At 50.8% G+C, this 20,181-nt stretch overlaps 1 protein-coding gene across 4 annotated transcripts in view; it reads right to left on the bottom strand.

The window, feature by feature from the left end:
- Mgll (monoglyceride lipase) overlaps positions 1-20,181 on the bottom strand; it is a 99,720-nt gene that overhangs the window by 46,687 nt on the left and 32,852 nt on the right. For all 4 annotated transcript variants that reach the window (XM_023706366.1, XM_023706367.1, XM_023706365.1 and 1 more), the window contains exon 3: positions 8,194-8,300. In XM_023706366.1, the coding sequence (XP_023562134.1) occupies positions 8,194-8,300 (107 nt within the window). The remainder of the gene's footprint in view (positions 1-8,193; positions 8,301-20,181) is intronic.

The following is a 20,181-nucleotide window of genomic DNA, read 5'->3' as shown; positions in this document are numbered from 1 at the left end:
AGGCATCCTGGAGTCTTCAAGGATGGAGTGTGTGGACTCAGACTCCGGTTTTTCTAGGAGCAGCAAGCACTCAGCCTGTTGCAGACAGTGTTTGGGGGTGTTAACTGTGAGTCAGTCTACCTGGCTTAGCTCACTGAATGCCTTTTTAACCCCCTACTGACTGACCTTGTGGGTTAAGGACAGGCTTTGGGTCTTTCTCACTGCAGATGAGAACACTGAGGTTCAGAAAGGTTGGTAACTGGACTAGGGTCACACAGCAAGTAAGTGGCTGAACTGACCCCAGTCTGGATCTTTCCAGACCTATATGTTTCCTCCACAACCAAGGTAGCCTGAACACACACACCTCACAAGCAGGCCCATCTCTTCTCAGGTTCTGAACCATAGGAAGCCGCATCCTTGGGCAGAGAGTTCCCTTCACCAGAATCATTTCATCTTTCTTTTAAGTTCAGGATCCCGTGTCCTATTTTCTTCCTTCAACAAGTGAGTCATTTAAATACACTTCAGAAGCTGCTGCTTTCAAAGACCAAAGTGATGTCTGTTTTCTTCTCACCACAAAACCTTCAACATTTGCATCACAGGCTGGTTGTGCCTGGGGCAGATCCTTCTGGTGGGAGGACCAGGTAGCAGAGGGCAGGGTGGTGGGTTCCCAGGAGCACCCACGCGGCCTCCAAAGCTCCGCATGGCTTGGTGACTCAGAACCTGCCTGCACCTGCCTGCTGTCCACCAGGGCCTGCAGGCCCTGAGAAGATTCCCGGGCTCATAAGCAACCTTCTGTGCCAGCCACAGGGGGAGTGCTTGCGACGATCACATTGGCATCGGGTGAGAGGGCTTTTGGTTTCGCGGGGGGCACCACAGAGGAGCCTTGGGTGCTGATAAAGCTCAGCGGCAGTGCAGCCTGAGAGGCTGCCCCACGTGGGAGGCACAGGCAGCTCTCCCACTTAAAAAGATTTCCATTTTTAGAAAAGATGAAACTATCAACTTCATCTGCAGGAACTGAGAAAAAAATATCTCTCAGGTGTTGTCAAATGTTCAGCAAAGAGACAGAAGGTCTGCATGCATGTGGCACAGGGAAGCCTGGGCCCTTACTGAGCACCTATGATGTGCCTAGCAGGTCTTCAGCCAGCAGCCACCCTGTGGACTTCATCCTCTAAGAATCATGGTGATGGGTGTGGAGGGTGCAGCTGAGAGAGATGAGTGACCTGTCCAATGTCACCAGTGTCATGTTTTCCCAATTACTCCCCACCTCCCAGGTGGAACCTGGCCTTGGTCCTCAGCCAGTTTTCCTCCCTCCCTCACTCCCTCCCTCCCCGCTTCTTTCTTTCCTTCCTTTTATTGGAAGTAAAGATTGAACCCGGGGACTCCCACATGCTAGGCAAGTGCTCTACCATTTGGACTACCATCCATCCCACTTTATTTTTTATTTTGAGATAGGGTCTTGAATCTGTGACCCTCCTGCCTCAAAGCTGGATCACAGACACATGCCACCCCCTCAGCTGCCCACCCCGGCTTGACCTTCCTTTGAAGCAGGTCTGTCTCCTCCACTGTGCCGGGGCTCTCAGTTTATGTCACTTCCCGATCTTCCCTCTCGGCGCACTGTTGATTCCCACATGCTAGCTGTCTGGTCTGCTTACTGCAATGCTGGGTATGTTTTTCCACTCTATCCGCTGACACACTGCACCCTACTTAAGGCAAAGCCTATGCCAAAGCCACCTAGGGTTCTGCTGACCCCTTCTTGAAATCTGCCAAATCCCGCTTCTCCTTGTTCTGCCTGCTTTCTGAGGGTCCTTTCCCCTGTCCGTCTAGGCCTCTTTGTCTGCCAGGAACGGAAGTGCATTATGAAGAGTGCTATAAGCTGGTGCCCTCAAAAAGAGCCTTGAAGCCAGGCATGCTGGTGCACACCTGTAATCCCAGCACTCAGGAGGCAGAGGCAGGCGGTCCCCCTTGAGTTTGAGGTCAGCCTTCACTACACAGTGTGTTTAAAACCAGCATGAACTACATAGTGAGACCCTGTCTCAAAACAAAACAAAACAGCCCTGTAGAACTTTGGAGAGTGTGGCTTTGTTGGATCCGAGGATCCTGGCAGTCAGTGTTGCCACGAATAATGCAGCTCCGTGTGGCATCAGTCTTTGTGACAAAGGGTTTTATAATGAGTTGTTTTCTTTCAGATCTGAAGTCTCAGTTTAGTTCCTAAAGAAGCCCTCATATGGGAAATGCTGCAGCTTCAAGGCTTCTGTTCCTGAGGCTCCGAGCCCTGCTCCCAGCAGCTCCAGTTGTCCCCATCACCACCACAGCCACTGGCAGTGGCTCCCGGCCACCTAATCCCATAGCCCCTGCACCACTGCACCCACCTCATGGGGGCCATGGAGGTTTGTGAGACTGGGGAGCTCGCCCCAGCACACATACGTAACAGCGGCCAGGCCAGGCTTACAAAGGCCACGTCCAACTCACCCCCAGGGCAACCATAAAATCCCATTTTTTGGGTGGTTGATGACAAAGATAAAAAAAAATGAGAAACACATTTGGCACTGGACATGAGACTGCAGGGCCCTAAAAGGCAGATTCCTATCATCTTCCTCTTCTTCCTCCACCGCGGAAAGCACACAGGAGAGAGTAAACGCTTCTTGAATGAGTGAATGGATGGATTTTTAAAATGCAGTCTTGGGGCTGGGCATCATGGTGCCTCTAACTCTAGCACTCTGGGAGGCCAAGGCAGGAGGGTTACAAATTGGAACCTAGTCTGGGCAACTTGGCAGATCCTCAAATATTAAATGAGGGCTGAGGATGTAGCTCATGGGAAGGCTCTTGTAACATACACACACACACACACACACACACACACACACACACACACACCCTGAAGGTGTGATTACTACCAGTGAATAAGGAAGGAAGAGAACAGGGAAGAGGACGGTAAAGCCCACTGAGGGTGCTGAGGGTGGCATGTCCCCTCCCCTGTAGGTACTGGCCTGCATGAGCTCCTTGTCACTGGGGCCCAAGTTTGACCCCCATGAACTCAGAACCATTAAAGGGCAGCCCACTCTGTTATTGCCACCCTCGTGTTTACCACAGCAAGAAAAACTGTCAACACATTTTCCAAATATTTCCAATGAAAATACATTACTTGTAAGGGATGGCAATCTATTTTAGAATGCATCCCTCAAGGGACAGTGACTAAAATCTGTCTCTCTGTATGGAAAACACACATACATCATTGTTTTGTTTATTTCTCTGGATTTTCTAAGTATTCTTTTTCTGTCATCTCAACAAGAATCACACCTAACGCTGCCCACAGCCGGTCCCTCCGAACTTCCTCTTCTCTCTTCCCTGGGTCACACACACACACACACACACACACACACACACACACACAGAGCCATCAGCACTTTCCCTCAAATAATTGCAGATGACTAATTCACTGTTAATGATTTGGGGACAGTTTTCCCATACCCTGTAAACAAGGAGAAGTCCTGGCCTGACAAGCACATTTGTGCGGGGGTTTGTCTTCTCTGTGATGTTGCCTAGGATGGCCTGGGGCTTCTGGCCCCAGAGTGGGTTCTCTACCTAAACATGCCCTTCAGGGAGCTGGTGCTGTAGGGCAGCAGATTCTTGATGACTCCCGCGAGGAAGTGCTGGCCGTGGCTTCCTGTTGCCTCTCCTGCCCCTGGAGAGTGTCCAGCCCTCCTGACCCGCTGTCTGCAGTCCGAGTGGCCAGGCATCATGCAAGTCTGAGGGGCTTCCAGTGAGTCACTGGGAGCAGCTGGGGGACCCGGGAGAGTCCTGAGTCTTTTTGCCTGCCTGGCCTTCTCTGACTAGAATGGTGCTGTCCATGTGAGCTGTGCTGGGGAAGCACTGGGTTATTTAAAAACCCCGAAGACACCAGAGTTGGGAATGAGGGAGAAAAGGCAGGCACTGGTCTTCAGTGACACTCCCTAGGGACTCTCAGGGCAGCCAAGGCGAGAGGGTGGCTCTCCATGGTCTAGGCCCTGCTCCTGGCAAGCCCCTATTTACCTGACAAGACCCCCTGCTCACTCCCCACAAGCCTGAGACACCCGTGTGGCTCCGAGATGCCATGCCATTGTCTCAGCAACAGGCCTGTGGCTCCTCTCTTTCTACATGGCATCCACATCACCCACACTCTCCCTTGACAGCGCCCCAGACTGTCGGCCACCAGAGTACTGGATTCCCTGCACAATAAGGAGTCCTGATTTTGCCCTGCTTGTGTGGATACTTGGATGCAGATGTCTTACTACTTATATTTAAAACATTTCTGGTCTCATTTAACTTGGTCTTGATTGGATTCTGGTCTGATCAGAATTCTAATTCTGGTCTGGTATAATCTATAGTCTGATCATCTAGTCATTCACCAAACACTGGTGATGTCTCTAAGCCTGCTTAGTTCTGGATGGCGCAAGGGTGATGGGAAGCCCCCAAGGGTAGAGAGAAGAGCTAATGGACAGCGTATTAAGATCCAGTATATGTCAGCCTTACTAATGAGGTAATAGTTACCACATGGCACATAAGGACTATGGTGAAGTTATGCATTTAGAGAGGAGCTTCTTATTGCCCCTGGGGAAGCCAGGTCTTGCGTCCTTTAAGTCAGAAGTTACTGCGCCTGGCACTTCTCCAAGGCAACGCCCTGCCCAGAGTGAAGGCACAGTTAGAGACCTTTGCCAACACTTATAAAGACGCTCCTAAGACCATCTCTTCCAGTCTTATGAAAAAACACAGGGATGGATGAGGTGGAAGGCAGTGTGACTCAGCTACACATACAGAAAACACATACTTGTACATCAAGTATGAAGGACAGGAAATAATAAACTTAAATAATAATCCACCTCAAACATCCATCCTCAGCTTCTCTCACAGAGTCATATATAATTTGGGTCAGCAGTGAGCCAATGATGCTTCCCTGCTTTCCTTGCAGCTAGTTTCAGTCAGAGGACAAAGTACTGGCACTTCTAGGAAAGTTGGCTGTCCGCATATGGGGAAGCCACCCCTTCCTCTGCATTGTTTTCTGCCTCCTGTCTCTTATGACAGAATTTCCTGCTTCCTGTTCCCTAGAGTAGGACATGAGACGGGAGCTGGTACTGTGGGTATGAAGATCATGGGATAATTTTGTTGTTGTTCAGTACTGTGAAGGAACCCAGGGCTGCTGTCCCTGTCAGTGATAGCCTAGCAATTCTTATTTCAGAATAAATAAGGTCTTGCTAAGTGGTAAAGGCTGGCCTTGAACTCGATTTTCCTGCCTTTGTCTCCTCAGTAGCCAGAATAACAGGCTCAGAGTATTTATGATTTCACTATTGGCAAGCTGCTCAAAACCCTGAGGTCACTCTGTAAAAACTCAAAGGTTTTAATCTTTGAGTTATGGAATACAAAGCTAAATAGGCCATCCTGGTCCACCCAATGAGCTCAGGAGTATGGCCAGACTGTCATACCACAGTGCCTAGCTTTCTGTCTCAGTGGTGACATGCTAGGGTGTGGTCAGGCACCAAGAACCATGTGGTTCAAATTGCTTAGTATAGGGTTTATTGGAAACCAGCATGTCTGTAGACTAGGTTACAGACACCTATGATGAGACCATCACAGGCAGCCCCATCTATGCTGTACAGCATTTTCCTCTATTGCTTCACTTCCTCTCAGCAGCCTCTTGAGCCCAGCAGAGAACCAGACCAGAGGTGGCAGGGCTTGGATGGAGACCCTGGGTCCCAGACTCCCGGCTTCAGCTGTGCTGGCCCTGGGCAGAGCCTGGGGGTGACAACCAGTCAGGGAAGCAGCATATCAACTGGGCCACACTGAGGCAAGAAAGGGCGCTTTCCAGTTGCCAGATAAGAAAATTAACGCTTGGGATGGATGAACAAAGCTCAGGTCAGATAGCCGAGGCTCCCAGTTGGATGGGGACATGGGTCCAGGTGTGTCAGAGGCAGAGCCCTGCTTTGTGTCTTGGATGTGGTTACAGTAACATTATAACAAACCACAGTGTGTGTGTGTGGGGGGGGGGCAATGGCTCACTACAGCAGCTCTGGGCCAGCCTGGCACTGGGGCAGCCACAGGCCTTTGGTGGTGCTTTTAGCTGTGTGTGTCTAGACATCAGGACACCCCCAAGTGGCACAGTGAATACCCCACCTTCCATGGGCAGGTGACACAGCAAAAAGCCATTAGGAATGCATGAAGCATGCATATATCCCAGTGGTGGTCCAAGCCTGGACACTTCAGGAGGACATCATAGAAAGAGCTGGTCTTAGAAGCAGCAGCGTGGGGTTCCAATCCTTACTCTGCCTGTCACGTTCCCCAGCCAGACAGGAATGAAACAAGCATCCCCAAGGCCAGGCCATCTCTCCAGCTGGCCTGGGACCGTGCCCGGCTGCCCACCCACCTGCTTTCTCCTGCTCATGTGCCAAGTCATCCCCATCTGCAGACCATGGAAACCTCCCCCACGCAGCCCCCTGGGCTCATTTCCATTTCCTGAATCAGGCGCCTCCCTTAGCACACACCAGAGGTTTCCAAAGAGTCACTCTAGGAACCTGAGTCAGGTGAACACAGCCACCTTCACCTGTATTTAGGAGACTGAGGACAGCCTCGTCCCCCATATCAGCTGTTATTCTGGGACCATTAAAGTAGGGGAAAGGTTTGCTTCTTTTTTCCCTTTAAGAAAGGAAGCATTTTGAAATTGTTTTTCCAAGTGTCAGACGGAATAAATAAATCACAACATTTACTTAAATCCTCCAGATTTGGCCAAGTATATCTGATAAGAAGGTGACTGACCGAGACACAAGGCAGAAACTTGCAATCTGAGGCACACAGTATAGCTGCGCTTTTCTTAACCTCAATGGAAACAAATGTGATCAGAACAAATGCATTCCTGTCTCAGGTCCTTTGACAGTGTGAAAAATACCCAAGTGAATAATGACACAGTCCCACAGCAAAAGCCTCGGGGATAATCTTAGCACATTATTTCTCGGTCTCGCAAATATTCCTGGGACATCCCCAAAAGCTCTGAATATCATTGCAACTGTAATAGAGAAGAATCTGGTCGATATCCTCAATCACGAAAATACTTGCATATATCTGCGGTAAGAGGCCTCTTAGCAAATCAAATTTGCAGATCTTGATGTACAAAATGGCCCAGCCGGCTTTGCCTCACTCATTAGCTTCTGTTGACTTGCATGCAGCTTTTTGTCCTTTTACAGGACTCCCAGGCCTCTGCCACAGCTCTCCTGCTCCTCTTTCTGGCGACATCTTTAATTATCTATTTTCAAATTAGATGCAACAGAAGCTGCACATCAGGATCTGGGCCAGAATGGTATAATTTTGCACTGAGGTGATACCATGCTCAGCCTCAGGGAACTCTAACAGGGACTCGGAGGCTGTGGGGACTGTCTCAAATATGATGGAGAGGCCACAGACCAACTTGGGCAATGAACACTGTTGTGCTGGTTGGTGTGGGCTTTGCTACGTGACAAGGAATGAGCTGGCTTGAGAAGTGTGTGCGTGTACATGAATGCGTGCGTGCAAATGAGCATAGATCTGGATGTGTGCATATTTTTCACTTCTATATGTATCATGTATAGGCACATGTGTGCATGCGTACATGTGTATACATGTAGGCCATTCCTGTGTGCATGTTCCCATGCAGATGTGCATGTGTGCACATTGTGCGTATGAGTACATATATGCATACCTGTGTAAGTTTGTGTGCATGTGGATATGTGGGCACTGCACTACATATGAAGGTGTATCTGTGTTGCGTCTATGTCTGTGCGCATGTCCATGTGTATATCTGGTGTTTTCTTGCAGCCAGGATGCCCTGTGAGACTTTTACATCCTCCCACCCACGGATGCTTTATAAATTCTTGTGGTTGGATGTGGTTTAAATTGAACTTTCCCTGCCTCACCGCACCCATCTGAAATCCACTGGGAGAAGATGAGGCAGCACCCTGTAAAATCCAAGACCAGGTTTGTGGCCCAGGGCAGGTTCTTGTGGAAATTTATCCAACTCTGGGTTTCCAATCAGCCTACATTCAGACTCAGACACCAAAGAAACTGCTGGTCAGACACATTTTCCTGTTTGCACAGCTATGCTTTTTTCCCCCTCTCAGAACAATGTACAGAGCAGAGAGTTATGAAGCTGGATAGAGGTGGCGCCAAAGAGAATGGCGCTCTCCAGCCAGTGCCAACAGTGCACCGTGTACTCACCATGGTCGTGGGCAAATGCCAGCAGGTCCAGCCCCACCAGCATCTGAGCCAGGTCATCATAGCGGCCACAGTGCTCCCCAGCGCCATGTGACACGAAGACCAGAGCCCTAAAAAGACAAGAAATGGACCTGTTAGGCTAAATGTGTGCATGTGAAGGGCAGTCATTCTTGTGCTGGCTTTTGTGGCCAGGAGGACTGGGGCCACCTCTGACTTCCCTGTGAGCTCACTGTGTCTCTTACTTCTTTGCAGATAGAATGAGATTCACAGAAGCATCCTGAACTGCCCAAGCCACACAGCAAGCTGGCAAACACATAAATCAGAGTATGTCCCCCTATCTGGCTGTCAGGGCTCCAGTGGGCTGCCCCAGGGCCCAGGACACAGACATCACCTCAGAGGGGATAGAGCCCTTGGCACACACCTCACTGTGCCATGGCTTACTGCCTGGCTTCTTAGCTTCCCATATAACCGAGGTCAGGTGTTTGAGGACAGGAGCCCCAAACGCATCCCAGCCCAGCAGCACCAAGGAGGGGCTCAGTGCATACCAGGTTCTGGAGTCCTCTTTTGTGAGTGCTGTTAGCTGTCCTGGCTGCCTCGATATCCTGAATCAACTCAAAATGTTGCTCTTTCATGGTCACTTTGGCTCTGGGAAGAGCCAGAGGCTGTGCAGCACCAGATCCAGTCACTAGGTGATTGGACACAGTATCATGTTTTTACCAGTCTGCCTTTCCATTGGATGGTATTTGGCAACAGAATTTACAGACACTCATGAAAAAGGACCTCTGGAACTGCTTCAGAAAGTGGCAAAAATGATGGGACAAGTGTGCTGGAAGTAATGGGGAGTCAGGGCCATGTGTCTTTTACTATAATAATTAAAAAAATAAACATGCACCATCTATTTTGGTGACTGCATACACTCCTAGGCCTGTGCCATTCCCACACCTCCTTTCAGCCATGCTGTATAGCCACAGGGATTTTTGTTTGTTTGTTTTGTTTTCTTCTATATTTTAGGGAAGGGACTACAGGGTGTTCAAGGTCTCACTACTAGATTGGACTGTAGTGATTCTCCTGTTTACAGTCTCCTAAGTGCTGGGATTGCAGGTGCAAGCCACCACACCCAGTCTCAGTGCACCCCAGGGGCAGGGCCCGCACAGCAGGCCCAGAGATCAAATCCCAGCCCCTGTGCCTGCTTGCAGGTGCTTTAATCCGCTGAGCTATTTGGCCGGCCCACTGTTTTTTATTCTTGGAGAAACTTCATTTTTCCAAAACACTTCTGGCCTCTGTTCTCCCTGCCTTTTCCTAAAACACAAGAGAATCTTCCATGCCTTCTGGGGGTCCCCCTGCTTTCCAGCTGTCTTGCTTGCCCAGCCATCCATGGCAGCCCATGGCCCAGCCCTTGCTCCTTTCCTTATTTTCCTTAGTGCCGAGCAGCATGGCCTGAACCTCCAAACAGCCATCATCTCCCTATCCAGAAGGGGCAGCACCCCAAGGGCTGACTGATGGCTCAGTCCTCATATCCTTGGGGACCACAGCAGCTGCTGGAGCAATCCAGCAACAGTTAATGTGGGGAACACATGGGAGAGTGTTCAACTTGGTGCTGTACGTAGTTCATGAGGGGCCACAAAGCAGAGGACTTAGGGTTTCATTTAGGAATGGCCTGAGGCTTTGCCGTCATGCCTGTGATAGAACAGAGGACCCTAGCAATGCATGGAAAATGCCTGGTCTCTTTCTCTGTTGTGAGTCTTTCTAACCCAGTGGGTCCCAACTGTGGCCACTGTAGAGTCACCAGGGACCTTCTTGAGGTCCCACGGCACCCCCATCCTCTAGGCCTCTGGGCTTAATGAGTCTGGATCAGGATCAGCCCCTCCATGGCTCTATGTTCAGCCAGGGTTAAGAGGACCCTGTCTAATGACCACAGGGAGCAGATCATAGTGGTTCCCAGGCCTTGACAGTGGTGAGAAGGTGGATGCTGCGGAACCACTGCCTCCCTAGGGATCCAGTGGACAAATGGTGGGTAAGTATGCACGAAGTTAGGGGAGTGCTTTTTGTTTTTTCTTGTCTTTTTGAGACAGGGTCTCACTGCAGTTCAAGCTGGCCTTGAGCTCACTTTGTAGCCCAGGCTGGTCTTGAACTCACAACAATCCTCCTGCCTCAGCCTCCTGTGTGCTGGAATTACAGGTGTGCACCACCATGCCTGGCTAGAGAGAGTTCTGAAGATTTATGGATATTTTTCTGCATCAACACAGAGCCTTTAGAGCTCACCGCTGTCATCTGTCATCCCTTATCTGAGTGATGTGGCTGTCACACTGCAGATGTGAGGTCATCACCTCCTGTCCCACTGTATCTGCAGGCTCAGCCTCTTCCACCCACAACCTCACCCCTGCCCCAGATGAAAGCTCAGCCCCATGCCCCACCCTGGCCCTACTCCTGTCTGAAGCTGCTGCTGCAGGTTGTGGGTTCTGTCTTGGTTCCTGGCTCACATCTTGCCTAGACTCCAATTCTGATCCATTAACACACCCCACCCCTACCCCCACTGCCACTGACTCCCACATTTACTTACTCCTGGACCTGAGTCAGTTCTGTAGACTTGGTCTGGCACAGTAAAATCAAATCACACTGCCCTTCTTCCTGAAGCCCTCCAGGGACTGGCCACACAGTGAAGCGAGGCCGGCTCCCTCCACAGCTCCAACACTGCCCTGCTCCCCAGCTCATTCTCCAGGCCTTGCACGGGTTCCTGGATCTGCAGCCCAGGCATGGGCCCTGTGGCTCTGCCCACCTCCATGGTGTGAACCCCCTCCCCATGCAGCTCTCCAGCTATCTGTGTCACGTCACTGAGTGCCCTGATGGGAATATACGAGCCCGGTTTACTTATGCGAGCCTGTTGCAGCCAGTTCAGGTTGGTTGTACACACTGCCATGGAGCACATTCCCACTTCTGGGCCTCTGCACCTGCTGGGGCTTCTGCTGGGGCCCCCACCTGGCCTCCCTGATCTTTGCATCCAGCTTTGTGTGCCATGTGGGTTTCCGGCTCAGGGAGGCCTTTTCTGACCTTTGATTGATGTGGCCTCCTCAGCACCTGTCACCATCTACAGTTCTTTATCCACTAACATATTTTCTTCTGCCTCCTCCAGCTAGCACAAGCTCCATGAAGGCAGAGGGGTGCTCTGTCACTCCTGTATGTCCAGCTCAGAGACAGGCTGGTGCACAGAGAGCTGGATGTCGCTGGGACAGTGACCGGAGGACCTCTGCACAGACCAGGGTCTGGCTACATTCCTGTGTTGGTGCCACCTGGCTTCCAACGCTTGGTCCCTCCCTCCCCTCCTCCCCACCTGCTGTGGGCGGAGCCACCATTGCCCTCCTCTCATCCTTCCCTTCAGTCCCTCATCTGGTCCCCCAGCTTTGTTTTTTCCCCCCAGCTTTGGGCATTCCAATTCTTGTGTTTGTCGCTGAGGTAAAGGAGTAGTTCCTAGCTCCAGGTTTTCTGATGGAATGTCTACAGTTACCCCTGGATGCTGGTTCCCCCCAGAAAACTCTCCTTAGGGGTTCTATAAAACGCTGCCATTAATGTTCTGGTCAGAAACCACCCAGGACAGAGCACCAAGAAGCCAGGGTTGTCAGTAAATATATAGCATAGTCGCCAGGAGCCTGTGACCCCAGAGCAAACCCCGATGTGACCGACATTGTGGCTGCAAGTGAGCCTGGCACATCACCTGATAGCTCTGGGTCTCTGTCCTCCCGCAAAGACAGAGATGAAGTCACCTGTGCCTCCACACTTGGCAGTCACAGGGTGCTGAGGTAGTCCAACAGATGGCTGAGAGCCTGTCAGAGCCAGGCCCCAGGGGCATGGACATGAACACAGGTTGTCTGTCCCTGCCCCATACAGCTTACAGTCCAGCAAGAAAGCAGCCACCAGGCAGGGGACATAAGCCTGAGCAGTGATGGTGACAGGCACCCAGGGCACAAAGGGGGCCAATGGGAGCCCTACTGGGTTTGGGGGAGCAGTCAGACAAGGCCCTCAAGTGATGCATTCAAGAACCAGAGACAGGCATGTGAGAGTGGGACCAGGTTGTAGGTGCGACAGGGTGCCTTGGCTGTGCCTATCTTAGCACTAAGAAGGCCCCGTGTCCTGACTACCTGGAGGGGTGAGTAGGAGATGTACTCCAAAAGGTATGTTACAGCCTGCACCTACATCACAGGCCCCAGACAGCAGCCAGACCTGGGGTTGCTCCTCCACACAGGGATGGGACTGCACAGGTGGGGACCTAGTATGACTTCTGTCTTGCGGAGTCCACCTGGCTAAAGGGTAGACCAGAACTCGGAGCTTCTCAAGGAGCTGATGTGGCCAGGCCCCAAGTGGGACCAGGAAAAGTGGTCCTTGCCTCCCCACCCTGCCTCCCTCTGCATCCTCAGCAGAGAAGAACAGCCCAGCGACATTCGCAGAGTCACTTATGTGACCCGGCAATGCCCATGGCAGAAAACAAGGTTGCAGGAGAGGCTGGCTGAGACCTTTTCCCTGGAACTTCCTCCCAGCCGCAGAAGCCAAGCCAGTGAGAATGAGCGGCTAGAGGCGGAGGCCACCCCGAGCAGATGGTCGGCCTGGCACCCAGCCCCGGGGAGGTGGGGCCACTCCCAGCGGAGCACTTGGAGCCTGGAGATGAATGCGCCACTGCAGAATCTCACAGAATGCACAAACCAGCACCAGTGCATCCATGCTCTAGTTTGAGGACAGAGCTTTTCTAATTGCTGGCATGACCTACATCTTGGGTCTCATTTTTCTTGCCTGGGAAGTGGGGATAATCCCACCGAACTGACCTCAGCTGGTGCTGCCAGGTAAATGAGAAAAGTGGATGGGATGCTCCAGGCCTCCTGGGCTGCAGAAAGTCCCGGAAGTCATTTCCCTGATGGTACAGGTGGCCCATTTCTAGCACACAAGCCTGAGTTTAAGCTCTGGACCTCTCACAGACTAGTATTCCAATCTCCATAGGCCTCCAGTTTCTCTACACATGAAATGGGGACACTGTGCTAACCACGGGAGCTTGGGAACAAAATGAGATCCTATAGTTAACAGTGAGGCCTCTGCATCCTCAGCTATGGCCTCAAAATGATGAGGGGGAGGGGTGTTGATGAACACAAACAAGTCACATTCTTATTGGCTGCTGCCAGTTCTGCTGAGCAGGAGGTGGGGAGCAGGAGGGGGGAAATCTGGTGGGGGGGATGCCAACAGCCACCACTGCCTGGATGGACAGAGCCCTGTGCTGTGATGCCAGGATCCCCACCTCCACCAGGAACCCTCCCAGGCCCTGTGCCACTCCAACACAGGACCTGGATTTGGCTGGACTCTGTCCACTTCACCTGCCGATAGGCGAAGTGAGGAGTTTAGTATTCCTTGGCACCTCCTCTGCCACAGGCATGACCTTAGGCTGTCACTGCCCTGCCCTTCCTTGCATCTCCAGGCTTCATTAAGGAAGAACTGAATGTCTCTGAAGAAATTTCTGTCAGCTCATTAAGAGAGATCAGGACGATGCTAAGATTGTGTGGTAAGAAATGTCCAGTCCAAGGGATGTGACATCTGTTCCTATCCCAGGCAGCAACACAGATGGTTCTGAGCAGGTACTTGGTGTACGTTGGACCAGATGACCCTGATGCCATTCTTGGAGGGTACCCGACTGTTCTTGGTTCCTGCTTATTCCCAAGCATCCCACTCAACCTAAGGAATTATTCACTTCTTCAACATATATCCTAAACTCCTTCCTGCCAAATCTTATGACTTTAAAAAAATCACCAGGCACGTCTGTCCTTGGACCAGCATGTGGGATTGTGAGAGAGCGTTGGATTCCTTTCCTATAACAACACAGAGCTTGGTGGGCCCTGTGGAAATCCAAATTTAACTTCTGGCCCCTCCTCAGTGGAGATCTGGGAGGACTTGGGCTCCTTTCTCTCCCCAGTGAGAAAGTGCCCAGGGGACAAAAATAGAACCACACTTGCCAGGGGCTCCAAACTCTCCTGCAGGAACTAGAAATAGACTTCTCCTTTGTGAGGCAGATCAATAATGCCCATCTCACAGGGTCTTTGTGAGCTCTGATTGAGGGAGTTTATGGAAAATAGCCCAGCGTGCTGCTGGAACACAGCTCAGCATCAAATAATAGCTGGCACTGACAGCTGACAACGGCACCGGCCAGATCTGGGGCCAAAAATGTTATTCGAGTTAACTCACTTCACCCTCACAACAACCCCACCAAGCAGGTACAGTTATTTTTCCCACTTCACCAGGGAGGCCCAGAGGGGTCAGCCAGCTGGCAGGAGGTCATACAGTTGGTCAGTTTTGAATTTAGCAAGACCCAAGTCCTCAGGGTAGGCTTGTGAATCTGCCCAAGTGACTGCTGTGTAGCTGAATCGTGAAGGCTTATGGCTTGGGATGGGGTCAGTGTCCCAGCACTGACTGGCTCATCCCTCTGCCCTCTCCCAACATTTCCCTCCTACTGCCATTCTACTACAGAGAAGGATGTTGGTTCCCTGACACCCCACCTCTGTCTGTGTACCTCCGTACTCCTGGCAGGAGTTGCCCAGCTTCCCCACAGTATTACTGCTCCCTCCTGGGGTCCCAAAACCTGCATTTGCATCTTTTCCATCCAGATCTGGCATGGTTTAGTGTAAGCAGACCATGTGTTCTTTGAGGACAAGACTGAGAATTATGAACTCATCTTGGTGCCTGTCCTCAGCAGCCAACAATGTAATGTCTCTGTTCTGTAAATGCTGGCTGGCTGACTGGAAGGATGAATGGATGGGTGGGTGGGTAGATAGGTGGATAGATGTGTGGGTGGATGGATAGATAAATGGTTGGATGGGTGGGTGAGTGGGTGGATGGTAGATGGATAGAAGGATGGATGGTTGGGGGGTGGGTAGGTTGATGAATGGATGGATGGATGGATGGATGGATGGATGGATGGAATGGCTACAAAGAGGAGACACAACCACAGGCTAGAACACAAGGAAGCACTCCTGCAGCCCCAGAGTCCTCCCACTGTCCCTGATGACACAGGGCCAAACACTCCAGCTGGGGAGCATGTGTGTGCAAAGGGCACTCCAGGAAAGGTAGCAGCTGTGTGAGGCTGGAGGACAGATAGTGGAATGGGGTGGGAGGCTGAGATGTGGATAGCAGGGAGACAGCAGGGTGGGGGCAGCCCCTGCAGAGACTGCCTGATCCAGAAAGGGGTTGTGGCCTGTCCCTCTGGGGCTCTGAGGCATAGCAGGCTTCGGGTGAGGGTGTGGGAAGGTAGGACATGCTCTACGGTCATTAGGGAAACAAGGTTTTTGTGAACCTGGTGGGAAGGAGACTACTCACTTATTATTGAAACTCAGCCCAATTTTAGTTTCTTTTTATTTTCAAAAGTGTTTGCAGAACCAGGGATCTAATCTAGGGCCTTGCACTTGCTGGGTGAACACTCTACCACCAAGCCACATCCCAGCCCTTGGTTTCTTTTGAGACAGCAGGGCTTCCGCAGAAGCACTTTCCGGAAAAGAAAAAAGAATTATCAGAATACAACTACAGCACAAGTTTCCTCCCCAATTCTATTCTGGAACTCACCTTTCAACAGGGTGCACTCAAAACCAGAATAGTGGGTTTCCAGCTTGTTTTACCCCAATGCTGCTCTCTACCCACAAGTTACACATGCTTTAATTGTCATGTGAATGGGGGAAAACCGAAGACCTTGCTTGGGGCTACACTCAGAGCTACAGCACTGGCCTAGCAGGCTCGCCGCCCTGGGGCCCTGGCACTGAAGGAAAGAAAGAAGGGAGCGAGGGAGAGTAGAAGTGGAAAATCATCCTGATCAACAATCATTGTGCTGATTAAGAAGCAGAATCCCACCAGCCCTTCTGTCCAATTTCTGGACTGAACACTGGGGACTGCCCATCCCTGGCTGCAAGCCTTTGACACCTGACATGACCACTCATACCTCAGTTTTCTTATCTGTAAAATGGGGACTCCAAGTCACAGCTGCATCCCTGAGGCTCTGTGGCACACTGGAGAGGAGCACATCAGTAATGAAAGTACACTGGCTGCCATTACGTCCCCAGCGTGAGGTCAGCAGCACTGACCAGCCCACGCCATTCTGCAGGTTGGGAAGATGTGAGTATCCGGCCATGCTTGGAGGGAGAAGAGGTGCTGGGCTCCCTTTCTCAGCCTGTGCACTGATGTCCCTTCTGGACAATCAGCCCCAGCAGGAGCTTCCAGGAGTGGGCAACAGAAGAGCATGAAAGGGAGGGGAGGTGGCTTGTGAATGGCTTCTTTAAAAGACAGGTCTTCAGGGAAGATATGAGTGAGTTCCAAAGTGGTTGGAGATCACCTACCAAAGAACTGCTTTTGTTTTACAATCTTGAAATTCATTCATTCATCATTCATTCAACCATCAATGATCTACTAAATGCATACAATTAAGTCCATTCATCTCAAAATCTCAAGGTGCTGAGACCCAGTTCCATGGGAGGTGACACCGGAAACATCTCTGACTTCCCACTTGCCCATCAGCATAGCTAATCCATCCTGAAACCTCTCAAAGCCTCCAGGGTGAATGCCTGGTCTGCCCCTCCCACACTCCCTCCAGCCCAGGCCCTGACCACTCCAGATCAACATGTCAGGGTTCTCTGCCTCTTCCTCCTGCTGTGCTTTCACTGCCTCCTCTACCCCAGAAACTGAGGACAAATGTGGCACCACTCTGCCTCCCATGCTCCTGCCTTCTGCCCTTTTTCCTTTCATTGGGATGGAACCCAGGACCTGGTGCATGTTAGGCAAGCTCTCACCACCGAGCCACACTCCCAGGCCTGAGCTTTATCTTTCAGTATGAGCGTTCCCCAGTCACGAGACTCTCAGAAGGGTCTGCAAGTCCAGCCTATGCACCTGACCAGCCCCAAGTGCTGGAGAGCTGCCCCTTCCTTCCGCTCACCTGCTCCATCCCTGGCCCTCATCCTTCCTCTTTTTCTCTGTCCAGGAGCCATGCTGCTTCAGTGCACTCAAAGAAGCTGCCGCCTCCAGGGCAAATGTCTGGTCCAAATCCACTTCCTGATTATTCCACATGGCTGCAGTTTTTGTGTTCATACCAGAATCATCTGCATTTCTCTTAGCTAGCACCACATGCAGACAGGGTAGAGACACTTACTTACAGAGCTAGGTAGTTTATATACATCTTGGTGTTGCACAAGCCCTTTGGTCATAACAACCCCACCTTCTCCCAAGACCAGGAAGCAGGACTCGTCAGTATCAACACGGGCAGTTCATGCCAACTTGAAATCCTTGAGGTAGGATACTGCTTTCACCTTTTACAAAAATTCTTCATGAGTCATCTGGTGCTTTCCTTCTGTCTGAGCCTCAGTGGTGAGGGGGAGGATGAATTCCTCTTCTTTCACACACATCCTGCTGCCCCCGGAGGCCATTTGCTAAATCCAAGTCTATCAATCTATAGCTCTTTCTATAGAGATCTGAATCCATTAGTCTGGCTTTAAGATACTTACACAGTAAGATTGAGAAATATGGTAAATATTCTTTTTTTTAACCTGTTACAGTAAGATACATTGTCATCAATCATCCTCAACATTTTCTCCTCTTCCAACACACTTACGCCATTGTTCCTGCCATCTTCTGAAGTAGTTCTGGGAGTTCTCTAGTTTTCTATCATGACTGCCTCAGTGCCCTGAATAATTCCAAATTTAAAATGTTTCCCTTTCATAGTCATTCTGACTTAGGGGAACAGCCAGAAGTCCCACAGTGCCAGATCCCATGAGTAAGGATGATGAGGACACTCTGCCATGTTTCTATAAGCCTATTTTTCTGCTGGATGGCACTCAACAGCAGCATTCACTTTCTTTTAGTGTTGAGACAGGGTCTCACTATGCAGTTCAGGATAGTCTTGAGCTCACTGTGTAGCCCAGGCTGGCCTCAGACTTGCAGTGAGTGCAGGCATGACAAGAGTGTGTCACCACATTTTTGATCCCACCTCATAAAGACATTCAAAGAAGAGGACTTCCAGAACAGCTCCTGAAAGTGGTGAGAATGATGAGATTCATATGTCTGAAGTGAAGAGGGGGTATTTTGAAGGGGGTTCATGGTGATATGTCTCTTACTGTAGCAATTAGAAAAAAAAATCTTTTTAAATTCACCATATATATTGATAAGCCCTTGCACGTTGGGCTGGGGATGTACCACACTGTTGGAGCACTTGCCTAGCACATGTAAGGGCCTGCATTCCACCTGCAGTACCAAAACAAAAGTACCTTGTTAAGACAACACTTTCACTCGCTTTCCCCTCTGTTATGGTTTGTGTATAGGTGTCCCCCCCAAAGCATCAGATAGTCATGAGGGTGGGGGCGCTTCTGGAGTTTGTGATTGATTGCTGTGGGTGTGGTTGCTGCACCTGCCCTGGGGCAGGTGATTTGCATTACAATGTAAGGTGGGAAGAGAAGTTAGCTGCTTGAGCTGCTGCTACCCCTCCCTTGCTCTCTTGCTCTTTGCCACCACCATGAAAGGTTGCTTTCTGCTGTGTGCTGCTCTGCATTGGACCCAGCTGAGTGTGGACTGAAACCTCCAGTAACTGTGAGCTTAATAAACCTTTCCTTCCTTCATTTTGAGTGTCGGGTATTTGTCCCAGCAACAAGAGAAGAGTAACTAAGACACCCTCCCTCACCTTCCTTGATCAGACAGCAGAATAAACACTGCTTCAGTCTATAACCTGTGTCTATACCACTTGATGGGAAAGGATTAGAGAAAAGAGGGAGTTTTGGGAAAACACACACTTCCAAACTCAGCTTCACCTGGTACTGAGAGACACTCAACCTCAGGCACCTTTCCTAGAAGAGAGGACCAATATAATCCCTGTGCTGGGAGGATCTGCAGACGAGCTGTCAGGGGGCCTGCCTGCTCAGTGTGTGCTCCCTTCTCTAGGGCTGCCTTCCCTCGGGTGCCTATCAGCATTGCACAAGTTAAGATATCTGAGAAAAGCAAAAGGGTGGTCGCTTCTTGCAAGACCAAGCCAGACAGCCCTGTTTGTCACCTGGCAAGCTGCCTCCAGGTTTTATGGCTGTGAATTCAGATTTTTAAACATCTGGCACACGTAAGTCAGGCGCAGCTGTGCCAAAACACTAACTACAATCACTCTTTCTCACAGGCTCCAGCCTGATGTGTTTGTACTTGGGATACAACGGTGACCACAGTCTACCTAAGCCTGAAGGGATTCCCCACATACTCCTCAGCTGTTGGCCAGATGGAACCTTTCTCAGCTCCAGTAATACAATGACAGCACTCCCACCAAAGGGATAAAGCAGTCAGAATGGGACCAGGCACACAGCAGAGGGCCAGCTGTCCAGATCTCAGCAGGAACAGCAGCTCCACAACCCACCCTGCACAGATAGATCTCGGGCTGCAGCCTGCGTGCGTGTAGGGAGAGCACCTGAATGGACAGAGCTGCCCAAACCACAAGGTTAAGAGCCACCTACTTGGCACCACTCCCGTAGGGCAACATGGGCAAAACACTACAAAACCAATGAGTGTGTGTGTGTGTGTGTGTGTGTGTGATAACATATAATTAATGCTACAATGATAGCATGCTTTGAGTGCTAATGGGCATCCACGTGGTAGCTGCACTCACAACCCAACCATACATACAAAATGCTCTAGATTGTATGAGCCACACTGCAAATGTGGCCTGTTCCCTGCCAAAGCTGACAGGGAGGCTCAAGTCCTCAACCTTGCCCTGCTGGGAGGTGTCTGGGTCACAGAGGCGGAGCCCTTGTGAGTGGAGTAATGAGGATCCCACAGAGTGGGGTTTTTTTCCTTAGAGCTTGGGTTGATAGAAAACATGCAGCCTCATCCCTCCTCTCCTCTGTGCAAGCCTGGCTGCCCCTCTGCTTCTTACCATGAGGCCAAGCAGATGTCAGCACTGAACCTCCAGAATGGTGAACCATGGCCAACCTTTCCTTGCTAAATTACTCAGTCTTGGGTGTT

The sequence above is a fragment of the Octodon degus genome, unplaced genomic scaffold (assembly GCF_000260255.1).
Source record: "Octodon degus isolate 3935 unplaced genomic scaffold, OctDeg1.0 scaffold00254, whole genome shotgun sequence".
Taxonomy (NCBI): Eukaryota; Metazoa; Chordata; class Mammalia; order Rodentia; family Octodontidae; genus Octodon; species Octodon degus.
This window is presented reverse-complemented; position numbering and strand designations above follow the sequence as displayed.